Source organism: Taudactylus pleione, unplaced genomic scaffold (assembly GCF_031769625.1).
Source record: "Taudactylus pleione unplaced genomic scaffold, aTauple2 ptg000897l, whole genome shotgun sequence".
Classification (NCBI taxonomy): domain Eukaryota; kingdom Metazoa; phylum Chordata; class Amphibia; order Anura; family Myobatrachidae; genus Taudactylus; species Taudactylus pleione.
In genome coordinates, this window is record NW_028285298.1 from 755,626 (window position 1) to 776,837 (window position 21,212).

Consider the following 21,212-nt stretch of genomic DNA (forward strand, 5'->3'; position numbering starts at 1 on the left):
CTGTATATACTGACATTCTACACCACACCCAGCTCTCTCTCTCTCTCTATATACATGTACTGTATATACTGACATTCTGCACCACACCCAGCTCTCTCTCTCTCTCTATATACATGTACTGTATATACTGACATTCTACACCACACCCAGCTCTCTCTCTCTCTCTATATACATGTACTGTATATACTGACATTCTACACCACACCCAGCTCTCTCTCTCTCTCTATATACATGTACTGTATATACTGACATTCTGCACCACACCCAGCTCTCTCTCTCTCTATATATATATATATACATGTACTGTATATAATGACATTCTGCATCACACCCAGCTCTCTCTCTCTCTATATATATATACATGTACTGTATATACTGACATTCTGCACCACACCCAGCTCTCTCTCTCTCTCTATATACATGTACTGTATATACTGACATTCTGCACCACACCCAGCTCTCTCTCTCTATATATACATGTACTGTATATACTGACATTCTGCACCACACCCAGCTCTCTCTCTCTATATATATATACATGTACTGTATATACTGATATTCTGCACCACACCCAGCTCTCTCTCTCTCTATATATATATATACATGTACTGTATATACTGACATTCTGCACCACACCCAGCTCTCTCTCTCTCTATATATATACATGTACTGTATATACTGACATTCTACACCACACCCAGCTCTCTCTCTCTCTCTATATACATGTACTGTATATACTGACATTCTGCACCACACCCAGCTCTCTCTCTCTATATATACATGTACTGTATATACTGACATTCTGCACCACACCCAGCTCTCTCTCTATATATATATACATATACTGTATATACTGACATTCTGCACCACACCCAGCTCTCTCTCTCTATATATATATACATGTACTGTATATAATGACATTCTGCACCACACCCAGCTCTCTCTCTATATATACATACATGTACTGTATATACTGACATTCTGCACCACACCCAGCTCTCTCTCTATATATATATATACATGTACTGTATATACTGACATTCTGCACCACACCCAGCTCTCTCTCTCTCTCTCTATATATATATATATACATGTACTGTATATACTGACATTCTGCACCACACCCAGCTCTCTCTCTCTATATATATATATATACATGTACTGTATATACTGACATTCTGCACCACACCCAGCTCTCTCTCTATATATATATATACATGTACTGTATATAATGACATTCTGCATCACACCCAGCTCTCTCTCTCTCTATATATATATATATATACATGTACTGTATATACTGACATTCTGCACCACACCCAGCTCTCTCTCTCTATGTATATACATGTACTGTATATAATGACATTCTGGGGTATTTTGCTCAGTAGAATGGTCAGTGGTGCAGTGTCTAGGTTCTCAAAATAAGGGACATCAATATATTTGTTTCATGTTCTAAGTATACTACATATTTAATTTGAGTAAAAAAAAAAAAAAAAAAGATACCACTGGCGTAACTACAGTAGGTGCGGCTGGTATGGGGCCCGGCCCTCCCCCTGCAGGCAGCCGTGGTTTGTCCTCCGTCCTCAGTGTGCTGCGCAGGGGCAGGGCAGGCACATCTGTCCTCCTAGTCGGCTCCGCCTCCATCTTTCCTCACTGACTGACACTGGGAGGAGGCGTGGCCATGATCCGGGGATGTCCCAGCAGGCTCAGTACGGCCACACCTCCTCCCAGCATCAGCCAGTAAGGAGCCGACCGGGAGAGGAGATGAATGAAACCAGCCTGAAGCAAGAGCAGAGGTCAGTACTAGTAACTGAGCAGCTGACAGTGTATGTACTGGGGCCAGTGCCAGCATGCACGGGTTACTGGGCCGCAGCGGCACCCGATTTTTGGGAGGCTCCCAACAGTCCTGGGAGAGTAGGCAAGTATGCACCAGGTACCTACTACCTGGAGCCATCTTCCTGCAGTTTCAGCCCCATTCATGTCCCTCATGCACTTTCTTACCTCCTACCCTCTATGACCAGCTGCATGAGATCATGGGGAGCTGCACACTCAGATACTGATTGGCTGTGACCAGTGTCTGTCTGGCTAAGGTGTACTCATCACCTATCATACATGTCACATGCAGCTAAAGGTACAGATATGTCATAGTCTGCCCCAAAGTCTGTGAGCAAAGCCCCTGCCCCACCTCCCTCACCCCTCCCTACACCACCTCCCTGACCCCTCCCTACACCACCTCCCTGACCCCTCCGCACTCACCACTACTTCCCTACACCACCTCCCTGACCCCTCCGCACTAACCACTACTTCCCTACACCTCCTCCCTGACCCCTCCGCACTCACCACTACCTCCCTACATCACCTCCCTGACCCCTCCGCACTCACTCCCTACACCACCTCCCTGACCCCTCCGCACTCACCACTACTTCCCTACACCACCTCCCTGACCCCTCCGCACTAACCACTACTTCCCTACACCTCCTCCCTGACCCCTCCGCACTCACCACTACCTCCCTACATCACCTCCCTGACCCCTCCGCACTCACCACCACTTCCCTACACCACTTCCCTGACCCCTCCGCACTCACCATTACTTCCCTACACCACTTCCCTGACCCCTCTGCACTCACCACTACTTCCCTACACCACCTCCCTGACCCCTCCGCACTCACCACTACTTCCCTACACCTCCTCCCTGACCCCTCCGCACTCACCACTACTTCCCTACACCTCCTCCCTGACCCCTCCGCACTCACCACTACTTCCCTACACCTCCTCCCTGACCCCTCCGCACTCACCACTACTTCCCTACACCTCCTCCCTGACCCCTCCGCACTCACCACTACTTCCCTACACCTCCTCCCTGACCCCTCCGCACTCACCACTACTTCCCTACACCTCCTCCCTGACCCCTCCGCACTCACCACTACTTCCCTACACCTCCTCCCTGACCCCTCCGCACTCACCACTACTTCCCTACACCACCTCCCTGACCCCTCCGCACTCACCACTACTTCCCTACACCACCTCCCTGACCCCTCCGCACTCACCACTACTTCCCTACACCACCTCCCTGACCCCTCTGCACTCACCACTACTTCCCTACACCACCTCCCTGACCCCTCTGCACTCACCACTACTTCCCTACACCTACTCCCTGACCCCTCTGCACTCACCACTACTTCCCTACACCTCCTCCCTGACCCCTCTGCACTCACCACTACTTCCCTACACCTCCTCCCTGACCCCTCTGCCCTGTTGAGCTTCCTTGCTGTGGTGCCCCTGTTTGAGAACAGCGCTGACTTCCATGGGAGGTGCCTACTGTTCACCGAGGGCATGTGGCTGAGCAGGAACAGCACGCTGGAGAGGGAGCACTTTACGGTAGAGGTGTGGCCCCTCTGCTGGTGCAGCGAAGGGACGGACATGGGAATCCGATGGTTTTGTTCTGATGGTAGTGTTTTTACCATTTGATGGTGGTGGTCCGATGTATGCCACGCTCGAATGGAAATCATTCGATGGTGTTCCGATGGTTTGTTTTTATTAAATTCCTGATAGCTATGCCTCCCTTGGCTCCTTCCTGGTTACTGTATCTGCATCAGGGCATCTTCATGGGTTCATTGGAGGCTCTCTCACTCTCTGTCTGCCTCAGACATGACTCTGGTTAGTCCCTGTCTCCCTCCCCTCTCTGCTAAGGAACAGGGCGCATTGCTATCTCTGATTATCTCTCACTGTCTCAGAGAGCCAATCAGAGCGCAGCCCTTGGACTTGCAGCAGCAGTCAGTCACTCCCACAGCACAACAGGTTTTTTTTCTGTGATTTGCTTCTTTCCAAGCCTCAGTTTCAGATGCTCTCTTTTCTCTGATTTGCTTCACTTAACTCGTGACTGCTCGGCTCCCTTTTGCCACAGATTAATGGTTCATACACCTAAACCTTCCACGACCAATGCTGTATAGAAAAGTGAAACCCCCATCAAAATCCGTCCAGTGGTTCAAGAGATTAGACCAAATGAGCAGACAGACCCCTAAACCGGGGACTTGATTTTATATAGAAATATAGAAGAGATATATAATTTCTAGGAATGAATTGGAGCACGGCAAAGAGTATAAACAATTTTATGTAATAAAAAGCATCAAACATGTACATGTAAGTTTGAAAACATCAGCATAACCAGCCTGGTACAGTTGCCGGCCTCCCTCTGTGGCCCCGTCAGGCACAGCCCTCAGGTAAACACCGCTCTCCAGCTGGCTCCACAGTGTTTCTTGTTAACAATGAGCCGGCAGGAAGTCCGCTGACCAGTGTGTGTGTTCCGAGCCTCGTTTTCACTTTTCCTCACGGCAGCATCACGCGTCATAGAGTCACCATACAAGGCACACCAGGCGCGTTTCGTTACTTGGGGACTTCGTCTGCATATCGGCAGATAGTATTATTATCATTATCATTTATTTATATGGCGCCACAAGTGTTCCGCAGCGCCTTACAAAGTACATAATGAAATTGTAAACAAGCGACTTACAGAACAATACAATACAGGACCAGGACATGGATAATATATATTGCTACATTAGCAACCATAACACCCAAATAAGCAACAGAGCATAAGCAACCAAGTGTTAGGTGCCCTAGTGGGGAGTAAGAAGTAGATGAAACTAAAGTAGGGAGAAGCACAAGAGGGTAGAGGGCCCTGCTCGTAAGAGCTTACATTCTAAAAATTGCCTGGTGCTTAGATTATCTACAAAATCCTCACAAGTATATTTGGAAAGAAGATAAAGTTCAGGTGCTGTTAGTGCTGTAGCAGTGTACTTACCACAGACGCTCTCAGGATGCTGGTGGGTCCATCTTTAAAAAATGATCTACTCTCCATGGTAACCTTCAGAGGTCACCATGGCTGGCTGTACTGGTGTGGCTGCTGGAGCCATGATCTATAGGAAGGAGGGAGTCTCTGTTGGCGTGTCCATACATGGCTAAAGCTGGAAAGCCTGTGTCTGCAAATAATAGATGTTGACTGTCCTTTGTTTCTTGTTGGGAAAAGGTGACGTTCCCAACCAATTCTTATCATTATGACCTCAGTTCCTGTTGTGCCTGCGGAATATATTCAGCACAGATCTTCTGATCCACCCAAAACATGAGGTCTTTTCACGGATTCTCTGATTGACTTTCTTCTTTTGCCGCTGGAGTTCTTTTAATTCGGCTTTTTTCTCTTTTATTTGCACCTTTAACTCTCTCTTATGATGTTCTAAGGCCTCTAAGGTGTCATCATGAGGGATAGATGTTGTTTCCTCCTCCTGGTGTTGGGTTTCTGCAGCCGGGATGATGTTATCTCCATTGCTGGTGTTTTCCCCCAGATCACCACCAGGCTCATCTATGGCACTTTGTGGCCTCTCATTGTGCGTCCACCTTGCCAGGTATTCCATTTGCATGCGTCGGCAGCCTGTGTGAGGGTCCCAGCGGTATGCAGTCGTCCCGCCAACCATGGTTATCTCTACTGAGCCATTTCTGGTGGCCACTATAAGATATTCCTCCTCATTAGCTTCTGCCGTCAGCTCTCTGAGCGCGTAGTATTGTTCCAGTGTTTCGTTATCTCCCAGACATTGGGTCATTGTTTCTTCTGTAATGATCTCATTACATACCTCATTATTCCCGGCATGTTCCTCTGCACCTGCTTCTGTGATACATGCCTCAATGGTGTAGTCAGACACCTCCACTTCAGTATTACCCAGATCTTCAGCGGCATCTACAACCTGTTGTTCCTCCGCACTCTGAGTGAGAGATTCCTCTATAGTATCCTCAGAGGAATCCATTTCACCTTCTTAGCTTGATGTGATGTATGATCAAACACCAAGTACCAAGTAATAGCTGCTAACTGTCTAGTGAGTCCGCAGCAAGACAGGGGTCTGTACAGTGGGCAGGGCTTTAGTACAGGTCTGTGACAAACACCATTATGACATCATAATGATAGTCTGTGTCCCTCTTTGCAATTGTCTGTCAATAAAGTTTATATTTTTGGAAGAAAAAAAAAAATTATAGAAATAGTTTTAAAGTAGTGGACAGAAATAAAGTGGACAGAGATAAAGTACCACCCAATCAGCTCCTGTGATTTTTCAAACGCAGCCTGTAAAGTGACAGTTAGGAGCTTATTGGTTGGTACTTTATGGTCCGTCCACTTTATCTTTCTCCAAGGCTTAATAGATAGGCCCCTATTTACTACAATCCGCATTTCAAATGCGGTTGTTGTGTGATATTTTCGCCTAAATTTGCATTGTGAATTTAGGATATTTCGCAGGACTGTATGAAGATTCTCAAGCAGGGACAGAGCTTGTGAGAAAGCTCTGTCCCTGCGAATCTTCACTGCACTCTTCTCACTGTATTTTTTGCAAAAAAATACAGTGAGGTGTCTCCACCGCCAGCTAGCCCTCCACCCCCCTTGCCCCTCCGCTTGCACTTACCTGCCCGCTGATTGGTACGTTCTTTTCTCCAGTCAGGTGGTCTCCGGGTTCCTGGTCTGTGACCCCGGTCAGCTGTAAACTGAGAAGCCAGTTTATAGCGCAGCTGCCCGGGGTCACAGTGCAGGAGCCCGGCGACCAGATGACCGGAGGAGGGAGCTCACCGATCAGCGGACCCCTGGGTGCAGGTAAGTGTTTGAGTTATTTTTTTTTTAAACTATGTTTTTTTTTTTTTTTTTTTTTTACAGTGATCAGCTTGCAGTCCATTTAGACCACAAAACTGTTCACAGCTGCCGGCTCCCGGCTCTGCCTGTCAGGATTATGACCCAGAAGTCCCTCTGTGCATGCGTCGTATTACGCGTGCCACGGAGAGCTGCCGCGCCATGATGTGCAGTTCCCACTGTCTGCCAGAATGCCAATACCCACTGCCGGGCGCGACGCCACGTTCGCTCACCCAATGCAACATCTACATTCCAACATGACTAGTTAATTCTGCTCACTTGTACAGAAGTTTGTCTTCCTAATTATACCTCTTTTCTCAATTCCCAACACAGGAGTTGGCTCATATTCCATTTAAAACGCTCTGAAGATAGAGGAACTGCATTCAAATCACATTTTGACATAATAATAGTATAAAGAGATCAGCTCCAAATTGACCATTCCACCATTATTGTGAGTACTGAAGTGTTAAATGGAAATCCAATAGGATAATAAACACTAAGGTCACCTAGAGTAACACCCGGCAAGATGTTTGTGAATTACCAGATTATGAGTCTCCTCCACTGGATCTTTTAGCAAAGTCCATTGCAGAGATGATATAATCTGATGAAGATGTGGGGAGATCACAACAAAACGCGTCGGGAGTGTATCAGATACTTTCATCAAATCAGCACCATTGTTTCAGTACCCGCAAGCAGGGGCGTAGGAATTAAAATTTCCACAGGGGCAAAACGCCAAGGACTGCTGTCCTTATTCATAGTCATTAACTTAGTTATTATTCAGATTTCGTTGACAGACTATTCTCATTTTATTGGGAGTATTTTTAAATCTATAGTCACTGCCTCGCTGGTTATGGTATGTGCTATAAATTTAAATTGCTATCTATATCTCATGTTTGTTACTGGACGCACCACACGAAGATCAGGGTAAAAGTTAAGTAAATAGTTGCTCATCATTATAGGTTATTTATTAAATGTTTCTGAACGGAACACTTACAGTTTTTTTTAAAAATAAATAAACAAATCTGTATAGTAAGGAAATCAATATTAAAGATCATTTGGTAGCTATACTAAGACAATCTATATTTTAAAAAAGTTTCACAAGTTTAGAACAGACACCATGTCTTCAGAAAGTCGCATGAAGGACTTTTGAGAAGACGTACATGGGGGGAACACAGTTTTTGCCCACCCAACAGAAATCATGGGGAGGCAACTGCTCCCTCCGGGATGCAATCGGGAAGCCGGCTGGTAAGGGTTAGGTGTAGTGCTCCTGGGGGGGACTTAGGGTTAGGCACCCCCCCGGGAGGTTAGGGTTAGGCTAGGGGGACGGAGGGTTAGGCACCCCCGGGGGGAGATTAGGGTTAGGCACCCCCCTGGGGGACTTAGGGTTAGGCAGTGGGGAAGGGGGGGTTAGGGTTAGGCACTTAGAGGGGGTAGGTTAGGGTAGGCACTTGGGGAGGGAGGTTAGGGTTAGGCACCCCCGGGGGAGGTTAGGGTTAGGCACCCCCTGGGGTTTAGGCAGCGGGGAAGGGGGGATTGGGCTTAGGCACTTGGGGGGGGGGTTAGGGTTAGGCACCCCTACGGGAGGGTTAGGGTTAGGCACCCCTACGGGAGGGTTAGGTTAGGTTAGTTAATACTTACCTAGGGACAATCGGGATTTCCAGCGCTGTCGGGCTGCCACTGCCGGGATCTGTTCCAGTGTCGGGCTGCCGCTGCTGGGAATAGGCGGTATTTCATACCGATTCCTTCCCGATTCCTGCACCCCTACCTGCAAGTAAGGCCTCTCCAGACAGACGCGATTGTGTCTTTTCTCATTCCAGCCTGACCCCTAATGTGCAGAGTTGCAAGTTCAAGTAATCATCAAAGTAAACATAGGATCATAGACACTGGCTAAGAACCACAGTTCTAAACAGTAAAAAAACTTTTTCTTTTCATTGTCATTTATTTAATTTATTGACCATCTCAATATTCTAAATCTCTTAAAATAAAAATATTTTAGAAAATGTGTAAAATTGATGGAGATTGTGGCACCCTCCCAATTAACCCAGCGAATCACGGCATTTTGCCACGAGCGGGCGGGGCTTATTGACATGGTGCCTGGTCCAGTCTCCATCTCCAACCTGCAGATGCTGTATGGTAAGTGTGTGTGTGTTGTATGTGTGACATGCAGGGGCGCCAAGAGGGGGGGGGGAAGCGGGTACTAATTACCCGGGCCCAGGCTTGCTGGAGGGGCCCAGCGCCGCACCCCCACCTCCCTCTTACATCACAGCAGCAGCCGCAGCAGTCTCCTATGCCTGTGGGGGGATCAATCAAACTGATCGCGCCCCTCTCTGGCTATGCGCCGGGCTGAGGGGCTCACAACACCCCCCTTCGCGGTTAGGCCACACCCTGTGATTAGACCACACCCCCTTCACCCGGGCCCGGCGTGGCTGGTGACATATATGTGTGTGTGTATATATATATGTTTGTGTACTGCACATGTAATATTTTTCACAGTTTACGTCGCTTCTCCTTTTCCACATCACAGCAGAGGGGCAGGTGGTCCCCAGTCCCATCACAGTAAAGTGACACAATAAATAAAATGATTTTCTCTTTATTAAGTGGGAACTCTTTGAGAACCAATAACCGCTTATGCAAGGGTAAAACACTAGTAAATGATACACAGTAACACAGTCTTATAAATGTTATACAACAATCAGAGCAATATGCCTGTTCCAATTCTGCAACATTTTTCATAACCATGTCGTAACATTTCAATTATCTTTCTCATTACAGTTTTTTTTCAGAAGAACTAATTTAGCAACTTTCTATTCCTATGCGTCACAATAACTGTACATAACTCAGTCCACTACACTACTATTATTCTTAAGAACCTTAGTCTGGACTAGATTACAATTTCCCTTGTAGAGTCTGCACTTGTTGGCCAATAAGCTTTCGTTGGTGCACATATGATTGTTATCTCTGCCACAATAAGTCAGGAGATGAGGAGTGTGTAACTAGCTGCTTCCCTGGGCTCCTTTATTTTGCTAATTCACCTTGAGGGGGATCAGTCTGCGCAGCACTGGGATGTAGTCTTGCGGCCGCCGGTCTCAATACCAACATCGGAATCCCGGCAAGGGATAGGCGTCGAAATACCTACGCCTATCTTATTCCTGGGGGGAGGTTAGGGTTAGGCACTCCTAGGGGGGAGGTTAGGGTTAGGTACCTCGGGGGGGAGGTTAGGGTTAGACACTCCTAGGGGGGAGGTTAGGGTTAGGCACCTCCAGGGGGGGGGGGTTAGGGTTAGGCACCTCCTGAGAGGGGAGGTTAGGGTTAGGCACTCCTAGGGGGGAGGTTAGGGTTAGGCACCTCCAGGGGGGGGGTTAGGATTAGGCACTCCTAGGGGGAGATTAGGGTTAGGCACCTCCGGAGTTGGGAGGTTAGGGTTAGGCACTCCTAGGGGGGAGGTTAGGGTTAGGCACCTTCGGGGGGGGGGGGAGGATAGGGTTAGGCACCTTTGGGGGGGGGTTAGGGTTAGGCACCTCCGGGGGGGGGTTAGGGTTAGGCACCTCCGGGGGGGTGAGGTTAGGGTTAGGTACGTCCTGGGGGGAGGTTAGGGTTAGGCACTCCTGGGAGGGAGGTTAGGGTTAGGCACCTCCGGGGGGGAGGATAGGGTTAGGCACTCCTAGGGTGAGGTTAGGGTTAGGTACGTCCTGGGGGGTGGTTAGGGTTAGGCCCTCCTAGGAGGGAGGTTAGGGTTAGGCACCTCCGGGGGGGGGGAGGATAGGGTTAGGCACTCCTAGGGGGAGGTTAGGGTTTGGCACCTCCAGGGGGGAGGTTAGGCACTCCTAGGGGAGTGGTTAGAGTTAGGCACTCCACGCTGCATTTGCAGTGGTCTCCGGTGGTGTCTGGTGTTTCCATGAATGTTTATTATTTCAGGGTGCTCGTCATGGATACCGTGAGGGTTTATTACCCACAATGTTGATTATGAGCATCCAATGGGGGCACAGCACATCCAGCGCTGCTCAGGAGGGGATGTTCTTTACTTAATCGATTGCATTTCGGCCGACCACTACCTCGCCATGCTGGTCACAACCCCGCCATGCTGGCCACACCCCCGCCATGCTGGTCAAACTCACTGTGGCAACACACAATAGGCCCTTAATAAATTTCAGGTCCAGGCCCATGTGGACCTTAATCTGGCACTGTTTAGACACATCCATTTATCACACCATGGAAACCTGCACCTGGCCCATGCTGCTCCGGCAGAGTATGGCCTCCAATGTTAGCCTTTTAGCGTCTGCGTTCGCAAACCAGTTCAGCGACACGCCTCAGTACTCCTGCAACACGTCCATAAGACGGAATATCTTTGTGCGTCTGAATAGCTGCCTCCCAGTCACTGCCCAGGAACGCCCAGCACATTTCCAATGCACTTTAGATGCTGCGTATTTTAATCAGTGCTGCGACTTGGCGCGCGCGCACTGCAGGATGCGTTTTTAGCAAAGTAGATGCATTCGCAGTACAAAACAAAATCACCCAACTTCACGAATAACAGCAATGCCACCAAATCAGGCCCCTAATGTATGCTTATGTATTCGGATAGTCCCATCGTAAAGCACAATGTAATATGCTGGCACTATATAAATAACGGTCATAAATAGTCCAGGACTGACGTACATTGATACTTATAATATGATCTATTTCTTTATGGACAGTGACAGTGACTCCAGCAGATGTCAGGGAAGCATGTGGTACATTGTTATGTGTCTTGTGTCACAGGGCGAAAAACATCCGCCAGCGATAACGTCAGTCAGATGCTCGATGACCGCGTCACTAAACAGGGCTTTGACCTGGAATACATCTACTGGTTCCCGAAATACGGTGAGTGCGGTGATTACTTTTGTAACTGGGAACTGCTAGCAGTGGCCCGTGTGGTATCCGGGCTTTAGGTCTACAGGTAGACAATACAAGTTAGACAGGCAATAGGTCGACAGGGTCATTAGGTCGACATGCTAAAGGTCAACTAGTACGAAGGTCGACAGGGACAGAAGGTTGACAGAGTCATTAGGTCAACACACAAATGGACGACACATTGTGTTGCTTTTTTTTTAATGGTTAAGCACTTGCCGGAGGGTTAGACAATTATCCCGACGGTTAGGGTTAGGCACCAGGAAGGAGGGCTAGGCACTTACCAAAGGGTTAGGCAATAGAAGGGACAGTTAGGGTCAGGCACCAGGAGGGAGGGTTAGGCACTTGCCTGAGGGTTAGACAATAGAAGGGATGGTTAGGGTCAGGCACCTACCCCGATGGTTAGGGTTGGACCCCAGGAGGGATGGTTAGGTATCAACGGGAGGGTTAGGGTGAAGATTAGGGCTAGAAAAAAAAAATTGACGACCATTTCAGTGTCGACCATTTGTGTATCGACCTTCAGTCCCTGTCGACCTATTGCCTTTCGAACTTGTATTGTCTACCTTTTATTGTAGACCTAGTGATCCGCACGGCCCGTGTTACCCGATAGGAGTCCTGGGCTGTAGTGGCCAGTTTCAGCTTCTTATGATGAAAATTATGACAATTTCATAGGCATTTATTAAGGGTGTGTATTGAGCCTAGTGAGAGCAAAGTGGTTTTTTTTCTTTCCCTATTTTGTTACATGGATGAAAGTGTTAAAATTATTGTATACTGTTATATATGTTTTTTGTTTTAGAAAAGGGCTAATGGCGGTGATTTAATAATACAGTATATATAAAATACCTTCAGTTTATGGGCAGTTAAGTCCTGCTGCGGTTGTAGAGTTCTGCCAAGTGGAGGTGGTGTCACTAATCACAGGCAGCGACGTACAAGGAGTGTTTAGGATGTTTATGCTGTGATATTACGCTCGTTTTCACACTTTCCCATTGGAAAAAAATTGGTATTATTCAGGACAATCTGCCCAAACTGTGCGCAATTCAGATGAGACCACACCCCTTCTTTATTAAATGCCGTGGGATGTTATCAGTTTGGACGTTTATGGTTATTACAATGGGATTACCGTGATCCAGTCCTGTCCGATCAGTATGCAGATGCTAATCTTTTCCCTGCCACTCGAAGGCCTGCCGAAACGCTCGTGCACAGGCTAATGAGTGTATATTGCCTACTGTACTGTGGGGTCTATTTACTAAGCAGTGTTAGGAGACAAAGTGATAAGGTGCCAGCCAATCATCTCCTAACTGCCATCTCACAGGCTGTGTTTGAAAAATGACAGTTGGGAGCTGATTGGCTGGCACCTTATCACTTTTCACTCTGTCTCCTAACACTGCTAAGTAACTAGACCCTTGTATCTTATTTTCTACCAGTGTCAAAAATGACATTGACCGAATCTGCATCGGTGCCCAATATAAAGTTGCCGTTACAGGCAGAGGGTGCAGTGGTCAGTTTGGCCGCAGTTTTGGTGCGTGCTGCCAGATGTCAGTTCAGGAAAAGCGTCAGAGGTGGCGTTGAGTGATCACTGTATTCTGATTAGGGGCTTGATTCTAAGTCAGGCTACCGCACGGAAATATGGCCACGGATGCGTCTGTCTGCTTCCTTACGCGAATGCAGGTATCCGCCTGTCTATGGCGGTTATCCGTCCGTCTTCATGGGGAAGACGAAGGCTGCACCGACCACTGTTTTGTTCTGTTGCCATCATTAGTATCACTAATGCTGGCCATACACGCTACAATTATCTGGACGATCCGCCCGATATCCGCAGATCGCCCCGATAATTGTAGCGTGTGGGGGGGCGACCGAGGGTTCAATATTGCTCGGTCGGGCATGCTGGATTGTCCAGCATGCCCGTCCGATGCGATATTTCCCGGTAAACTGTCGGCCGCATCGGGCAGTGTATGCCCAGCGCAGCCGACAGACAGACATTTCCTGTGTTCCTTCCTACGGAAGGAACAGGGAAATGTCTCCTCCCCCGGGGGCGGAGCGCAGATGTCGGGCTATACACTGTGAGAGAAATCTCACAGTGTATGCCGGCGACATCTGTGGCTGGCAGGCGGCCAGATAAAATGTCTGTCGGTCTGACAGGCATTTTATCTGGCCGTGTATGCCCAGCATTAGTCATCCCATACTGGGAGCAAAAGATCTGTCAGAAAGTGAAACGGGCGCCCCTCTGTGTCCGCACGCTCCCAAAGAGCGCGGTAACCCGGCCTACACGCCCACCACAGTCCCAGGACGCTTCCACAGGACAGATCTGTTCCTTTCAATCTACGGCCGTGTGCATGTGAACAGTATTAAGCACATTACACACCGCAGTAATGTGATTGCTTTCTGCGGCTCTATAAGTGTAGTCAGTAGTCACCATCTTATTACACTAAGGGGGAAATGTGGCAAGCCTTGAGAGAGGTGAAGTGGAGAAATTGAACATAGCAGCCAATCAGCTTCTTACGTTCATTTATCTAGCGCAGTCTATGAAATGACAGTTAGAAGCTGATTGGTTGATTGATACATCTCCCCCTCTGTGACCTCCGGCAGGCAGGAAGCAGTGTGGGATGGTCTGGAAGAGAAGGATGTTATGGGCGCCTGTTTCTTGCTATGGTTACTAAATTATCCTCGTAGCTTAGGAAACATGTTACTAAAACATGGGGTGTTTTTTATATTTCCAGGTTTCTGCGAGAAGGCCGATCAGTTCCACATTCTTAACGGTAAGTAAAATCTCCCCTCTCTGCTTTATTAGCATCGACGTGTTTTGGTGAGTATGTAGTCACCATCCCAGCGGCCGGGATACCGCACATAATAGTGGCGCCGGACTCCCGACAGTAAGTATTAGGATTAAGGGGAGGGTTAGTGTTAGGCACTAGGGAGAGGGTTAGGCTTAGGCTGCAGGAGGGAGAGGGTTAAGGTTAGGCTGCAGGAGGGTTAGGCTGTGAGGGGGGAAGGTTAGGATGTGGGGGGGTTAGGTTAGGCTGCGGGAGGGTTAGGCTGTGAGGGGGGAAGGTTAGGATGTGGGGGGGGAAGGTTAGGCTGCGGGAGGGTTAGGCTGTGAGGGGGGAAGGTTAGGATGTGGGGGGGTTAGGTTAGGCTGCGGGAGGGTTAGGCTGTGAGGGGGGAAGGTTAGGATGTGAGGGGGTTAGGTTAGGCTGCGGGAGGGTTAGGCTGTGAGGGGGGAAGGTTAGGATGTGGGGGGTTAGGTTAGGCTGCAGGAGGGTTAGGCTTTGAGGGGGGAAGGTTAGGATGTGGGGGGGTTAGGTTAGGCTGCGGGAGGGTTAGGCTGTGAGGGGGGAAGGTTAAGATGTGAGGGGGTTAGGTTAGGCTGCGGGAGGGTTAGGCTGTGAGGGGGGAAGGTTAGGATGTGGGGGGGTTTAGGATAGGCTGCGGAAGGGTTAGGCTGTGAGGGGGGGAAGGTTAGGATGTGGGGGGGTAAGGTTAGGCTGCGAGAGGGGAGGAATAGGGTTAGGCTGTAGGGGGACGGTTAGGGTTAGGCTGTGGGAGGGGGGGGTAAGGTTAGGCTGCGAGAGGGGAAGGTTAGGGTTAGGCTGTAGGGGGACAGTTAGGGTTAGGCTGTAGGAGGGGAAGGTTAGGGTTAGGCTGCGGGAGGGGAGGGTTACGGTAAGGCTGTGGAGGGACGGTTAGGGTTAGGCTGCCAGAGGGGAGGGTTATGGTTAGGCTGTGGGGGAGGGTTAGGCTGTGGCGGGGAGGATTAGAGTTAGGCTGCGGGAAAGGTGGGTTGGGGGTTAGCGTTAGGCTACTTACAATCAGGCGTCAGGATTCTGAATGTTAGGATGCCGCTGTCGCTGCTCGACCCCCGGGAACCCGTACCCAACCAGTTTTGGTGATATGGCCGTTACAAATGAAAGCTGTCCGGAGGAGATTCAAACTTCACAACACTAATTGATTGGTTTGTTCACGTCCTCCTGCAACTTTTACTAGTATCCTGTGTTTCTCATTGTGGCCTTTCCTCCTACCAAGCAGGATTCTTCGTCTTCAGTCACTTTACAACACAGCTTTGCTCCGTGTACCAAACGCGGTGATATCAACATAGCAGCTTTGTGCTGTCTCCAAGAGCTTCGCAAATAAACAGCTCTGCTCGGTAGATATAAAAGCCTTGGTAGAAAGCACAGACGAACGTTCTTAAAATAAAACAGCATACTTGTCAAAATTGCAGTAGGGCTTGTGCAAAATAATAAACTCATCCGAGGGTGGAAAACCTCTTTCATATAAGTAGTTTGAAATTAATAAAGTCTGTATAACTTAATATAAAATGTGGACTATTTTAGAAGTGCACATTTCACATCTACAGCCACATAAACAGATATCTCAGCTGAAGCAGCAGTTTCAAAATAACAAAAAATAAAATAAAAAAACCCAGCGTAAAAAAAGTTTCAGGAGCAAAAAATATATAAAATAACATGTATTAGCAAGATTTCCCTGTAATACATGTCCGCTAGATTGGGGAATACGTCCGACTTGTGTCTGTTTTTTATTTCAGAAGTTCCAAGATAACGTCTTTGGTAGATATGGGAAAGATGACGGCCATCGAAATGAAATACAGGTCCCACCCCTGACTTGGACTCCGATATAATTCTACAATAGGGAAAAAATAAAGTATAATAGTAATAATAAGCACTCTGAGGGTTATTTATTTGCATTGCTCCAATGGTCAAATCCTTTCCGCAAACGTAGCAACCAGTTTGGTTGCTATGGACAATGATAGCTGATCTCTGATTGGATGTTAGGATTTTGATTCACTACGGATTGCGATTACGCACGTAGATCTGCTGCTAATGCTTGCAATCGCAAAGCCAACGCACAGCCAGCATAGAGACGCCCAATTCCCCTATCTCACATCCGTAATACTTTGCAGTCCTGCGTATACATCGGGAACACCGAGTAACATCGACCCCTCACGCACAATTACAGCAGGTCAGAAATTATTAACCTAGTCGCACGCAGTGAGTACACAAGCTGCGTATGCCGTCACAGTGGCTAATTTTTGTACGCCCATTTAACGGCGTTCAAGCGGACAGGCACGCCTGCGTTTATCCAACCCCCCACCCCTCCAAACACTGACCTCCCATCACTTACTAAGCGATCGAGTACCATCAGAATCGGATCCGCTCGCAGCTCTTATGGTTGACCCTACGCCACCGCAAGCACTGCGATCGCTGCAGTGTGAAACACAGCCAGGTGACGTGTACAGTGACGCTCTATTAACATATTATGCACGCCCATGAAACGCCGTTAGAACACACAGGCACGCTTGTGTTCGCACATCCACTCCCCCATTTTCATGGACCTTCCCCTGCCACTCAAACTAACGAGCAGACTACGGCTGGAGTGTGATCTCTTCTCATTTACTGTGATTGTTTCGTACATGCGCTCTGCGATGCATACGCTGTTAGCGAAAATCGCCCAGCTGCGAGCGGGTCTGAATCGCCCCCTCAGTGCGATCGCAGTTCTGTAGCTGCTCACGAGCACTGTAATGCATACGCATGTGCAGTATGCAACAATCAGCCATCTGTGTAACGCTATCGCAATAGCGATCCGTAGTAAATCAGGCCCTTGTTGTAGATTTGCACCTTTCAGCAATGTTAGTAAATGACCTTCTGTGTATTTGACTCGGCAATCTGGAATCATAGCAGTAATGGTCTATAATACTTTTTTTTGTTTGTGTTCACTTTAATAGTAATAATAACAGACACTTTATTAAACCCATATAAAATTAACAGCGGACGTCTCGGACTTTGTTTCCAAGCAGATATTGGGGCTGATTGAGTTGTGCGCACCTGCGGCCGGGGCGGCCTCCGTACTACTTATGCTAATGCGGATATCCACCTGTCTATTCCGAATATCTGTCTGTCCTTGTCCGCAGCCGTATCAGAACTTACACCCACCCCTTGCGTGGAGCAAAAGTTCTGTCTGAAACAGGCTTCTCATCTCCACCCGCACGACACTCCAATTATACGGATTAGTTCCCGCGCGATTGCATTGGTAGTTGCCCAGAAACGCCCATTTCACCGGGGTCTATTTACTAAGCAGTGTTAGGAGACAGAGTGAAAAGTGATAAGGTACCAGCCAATCAGCTCCTAACTGCCATGTCACAGGCTGTGTTTGAAAAATGACAGTTGGGAGCTGATTGGCTGGCACCTTATTACTTTTCACTCCGTCTCCTAACACTGCTTAGTAAATAGACCCAAGTGTGCTCTGTCACCAGAGGAATCAGTTACTCCACATTTTCAAACTCCGCCCATGTGCGAATGCATGGAATAGCTGTCAGCAGACATTCGCCGTGCGCATTTGGACTTGCGTTCGACCCAGGATCAGGACGATTGTATCAGACATGGATACATATGATGAAAAGAAGAAAAGAAAAGAACAACTCCCTAGTTTGGGGCAGACTGAGTCATATATTAATATTAAAAATTAACTTTTATTATTATTATATATAAGAAATTAATTAGTTGGAACTCTGAAAACAAAACAAAACAAACTTATTTTTTGATCCTTGAAAAAGACAGAGTGTTATACCATCATATAATGTGGAGTATGCTCGCACATCTACTAATTGTACATGTGAAGATAAATATTAGGATTGCTTCTCACAGTATTCACCATACAGATGGCAAAAAATGCAGAAATATTAAATCAATATAAATAAAAATATGAAACAATGTATTGTGCGCAAATCAAAAGTGCTAGTGCAGCGTAATATATTTGCGGTTTGCAAACAGACATTTATAACATGTGAAACAATCATGAAAAATTTATAAATATAGTGATAATCAAAAAAGACATAAATAGCAGCAAGTTGTCAGTAAAGTGCTAGTGCATTGTAATCTATTGCATGTATACCTGAAAGCCGTATGCAACCGTATAATGGAATATGTGAATGCTACATAAATATAATTCCTGAAAAACAGAGTCAGGAATGTGCATACCTTCTAATTCTATATATAAGTCACATTCTGGAAAAGCACATAAGATAGTCATATTTACTAACAGCAATTGATGTTATGTCAGGGCGAAAATGTAGTAATATTAAACAAATGTCACCATTCAATAATTACATAATATAATGACAGATAATTGCCAGAACATTATAATTCTAAATTAATAAACTATAATAGCATGAGGCGTCCCTCTGCATAAACCTCTTAATAGTATGCCCCTGATTAAAGTGTGCTGAGAACAGACAATAGTGCCTGTGCACTTAGAGGAACATAGATCTGCTTTTACCAGTCTTGTAATTACCATTGGATGGGAATGAGAGTCTATGTCCCAGGGCACAGTGAAGAAACAATATAGTAGTTTCTCTGCTGTCAGTGCGGGCAGTACACTCACCCTGTTACCATAGCATTGCAGGGTTAAAGTGGTGAGTGAGTGGCCACGTTCTCCACGGGAGTCTCTGGGCCTGAATCAGACCCGCTCGCAAGCGGGTCGATGGTGGCCCAGTGCGCATGCGCACGATGGAGCCGGCTCCGTCGTGCACATGTACGAGACCCGGATAGCGACGGGCAAGCCGTCGCTCCGGGTGTCGCAAAAAAAGGGGGCATGCTGTCGATGTTGAGTGACAGCACGCCCCCTTTGGTGGGCGGGCTGGGGGCGTGGCTGCCCAAACGGAGGCGTTCCCAATGATAATTACAAGACTGGTAAAAGCAGATCTATGGCCCTCATTCAGAGCCGTTCGCTATTTGCGGTCGTTCGTTCAAAAACAAGGGGTGGCTATTCAAATGATCCGTTCGCAAATTGCAGTCTGTTCACACCTCTAAGTCTGAACGAGCGAGCAAAACATACGCTCGTTTATTTGTTAAAAACGCCCCCTGGCCGCTCGCACCATACGTCATGTCCGCTATTTATTAGATTAATCGAGTACATCGAGCAGCGTATGAACTGCTCGCTATTCTTGTGGTTGGTGTTTGCTACCACAAATTTGCGAGCAGTTCTGGCTATAAAATAACCCAGTGACGTGGTCAATGACGCTGCTGTATTAATTATGCACACCCATAATACGCCCGTTTTGACCTTTAAGCACGCCTGCGTTCGGATCTCCACTCCCCATTTTCAAGCACCTTCCCCTGTTACCACCCACATACGCCTCCTCCTGTCACTCAAAATAGCAGGCACTCGCTATATAGCGTACAAACGATTTTTGGCCGCACTGACTGGTTCGCGCATGCGTACTAAAAACCGTACGCATGCGCAGATGTGCAAACATCGCTCGGAACGAGCGTACTGCCGCTAACGAGCGGCTCTGAATGAGGGCCTATGTTCCTCTAAGTGCACAGGCACTATTGTCTGTTCTCAGCACACTTTAATCAGGGGCATACTATTAAGAGGTTTATGCAGAGGGACGCCTCATGCTATTATACTTTATTAATTTAGAAATATAATGTCCATGGTGTTCTGGCAATTATCTGTCATTATATTATGTAATTATTGAATGGTGACATTTGTTTAATATTACTGCATTTTCGCCTTGACATAGTCATATTTACTAACAGCAATTGATGTTATCTTATGTGCTTTTCCAGAATGTGACTTATATATAGAATTAGTAGGTATGCACAATCCTGACTTTGTTTTTCAGGAATTATATTTATGTAGCATTCACATATTCCATTATACGGTTGCATACGGCTTTCAGGTATACATGCAATAGATTACAATGCACTAGCACTTTACTGACAACTTGCTGCTATTTATGTCTTTTTTGATTATCACTATATTTATTAATTTTTCATGATTGTTTCACATGTTATAAATGTCTGTTTGCAAACCGCAAATATATTACGCTGCACTAGCACTTTTGATTTGCGCACAATACATTGTTTCATATTTTTATTTATATTGATGTAATATTTCTGCATTTTTTGCCGTCTGCATGGTGAACACTGTGAGAAGCAATCCTAATATTTATCTTCACTTGTACAATTAGTAGATGTGTGAGCATACTCCACATTATATGATGGTATAACACTCTGGGGTATATTTACTAAGGTGCGGGTTTTTAGAAGTGGAGATGTTGCCCATAGCAACCAATCAGATTCTAGCTATTACCTTCTAGAAGGTGCTAGATAAATGTTAAGTAGAATCTGATTGGTTGCTATGGGCAACAAAAGCACTTGTAAAAACCCGCACCTTCGTAAATATACCCCTCTGTCTTTTTCAAGGATCAAAAAATAAGTTTGTTTTGTTTTGTTCCAACTAATGAATTTTTTATATATAATAATAAAAATTAATTTTTAATATTATTTAATATATGACTCAGTGTGCCCCAAACTAAGATGATGTTCTTTTCATTTCTTCTTTTCAGTATAAACCAGTTACTCCCAGGGAGGACCTCAGTGACCTACATTAAAACCATAGAAATTATTTTTACATTTATCCCATTGGGGATACATTCCTCATTTACCTGTGCTGCGTTCTCACTTCCAATTCCCACTCCCTTGATATATATGGATACATATGATAAAAGCTGCAGTTTTTGACCCGTGTACAATGCATCTATATGTTTACCAGTGGAAATGTCCCCCCCCTCCCCCGTGCATACACATACACCGGCCCCAGAAGATTCCCAGCAGGACGAGCCTCAGCCACGCTCGCATCCAGCTGACCGCAG

At 46.9% G+C, this 21,212-nt stretch overlaps 1 protein-coding gene across 1 annotated transcript in view; it reads left to right on the forward strand.

The window, feature by feature from the left end:
* The window catches only part of C8G (complement C8 gamma chain), a 32,701-nt gene extending 15,402 nt beyond the window's left edge, over positions 1–17,299 (forward strand). Inside the window, exons 5-7 of the mRNA XM_088459195.1 lie at positions 11,414–11,515; positions 14,260–14,298; positions 16,083–17,299. Of these exons, the coding sequence (XP_088315321.1) occupies positions 11,414–11,515; positions 14,260–14,298; positions 16,083–16,096 (155 nt within the window). The 3' untranslated portion in view covers positions 16,097–17,299. The remainder of the gene's footprint in view (positions 1–11,413; positions 11,516–14,259; positions 14,299–16,082) is intronic.
* The last annotated feature ends 3,913 nt before the right edge of the window (positions 17,300–21,212 follow it).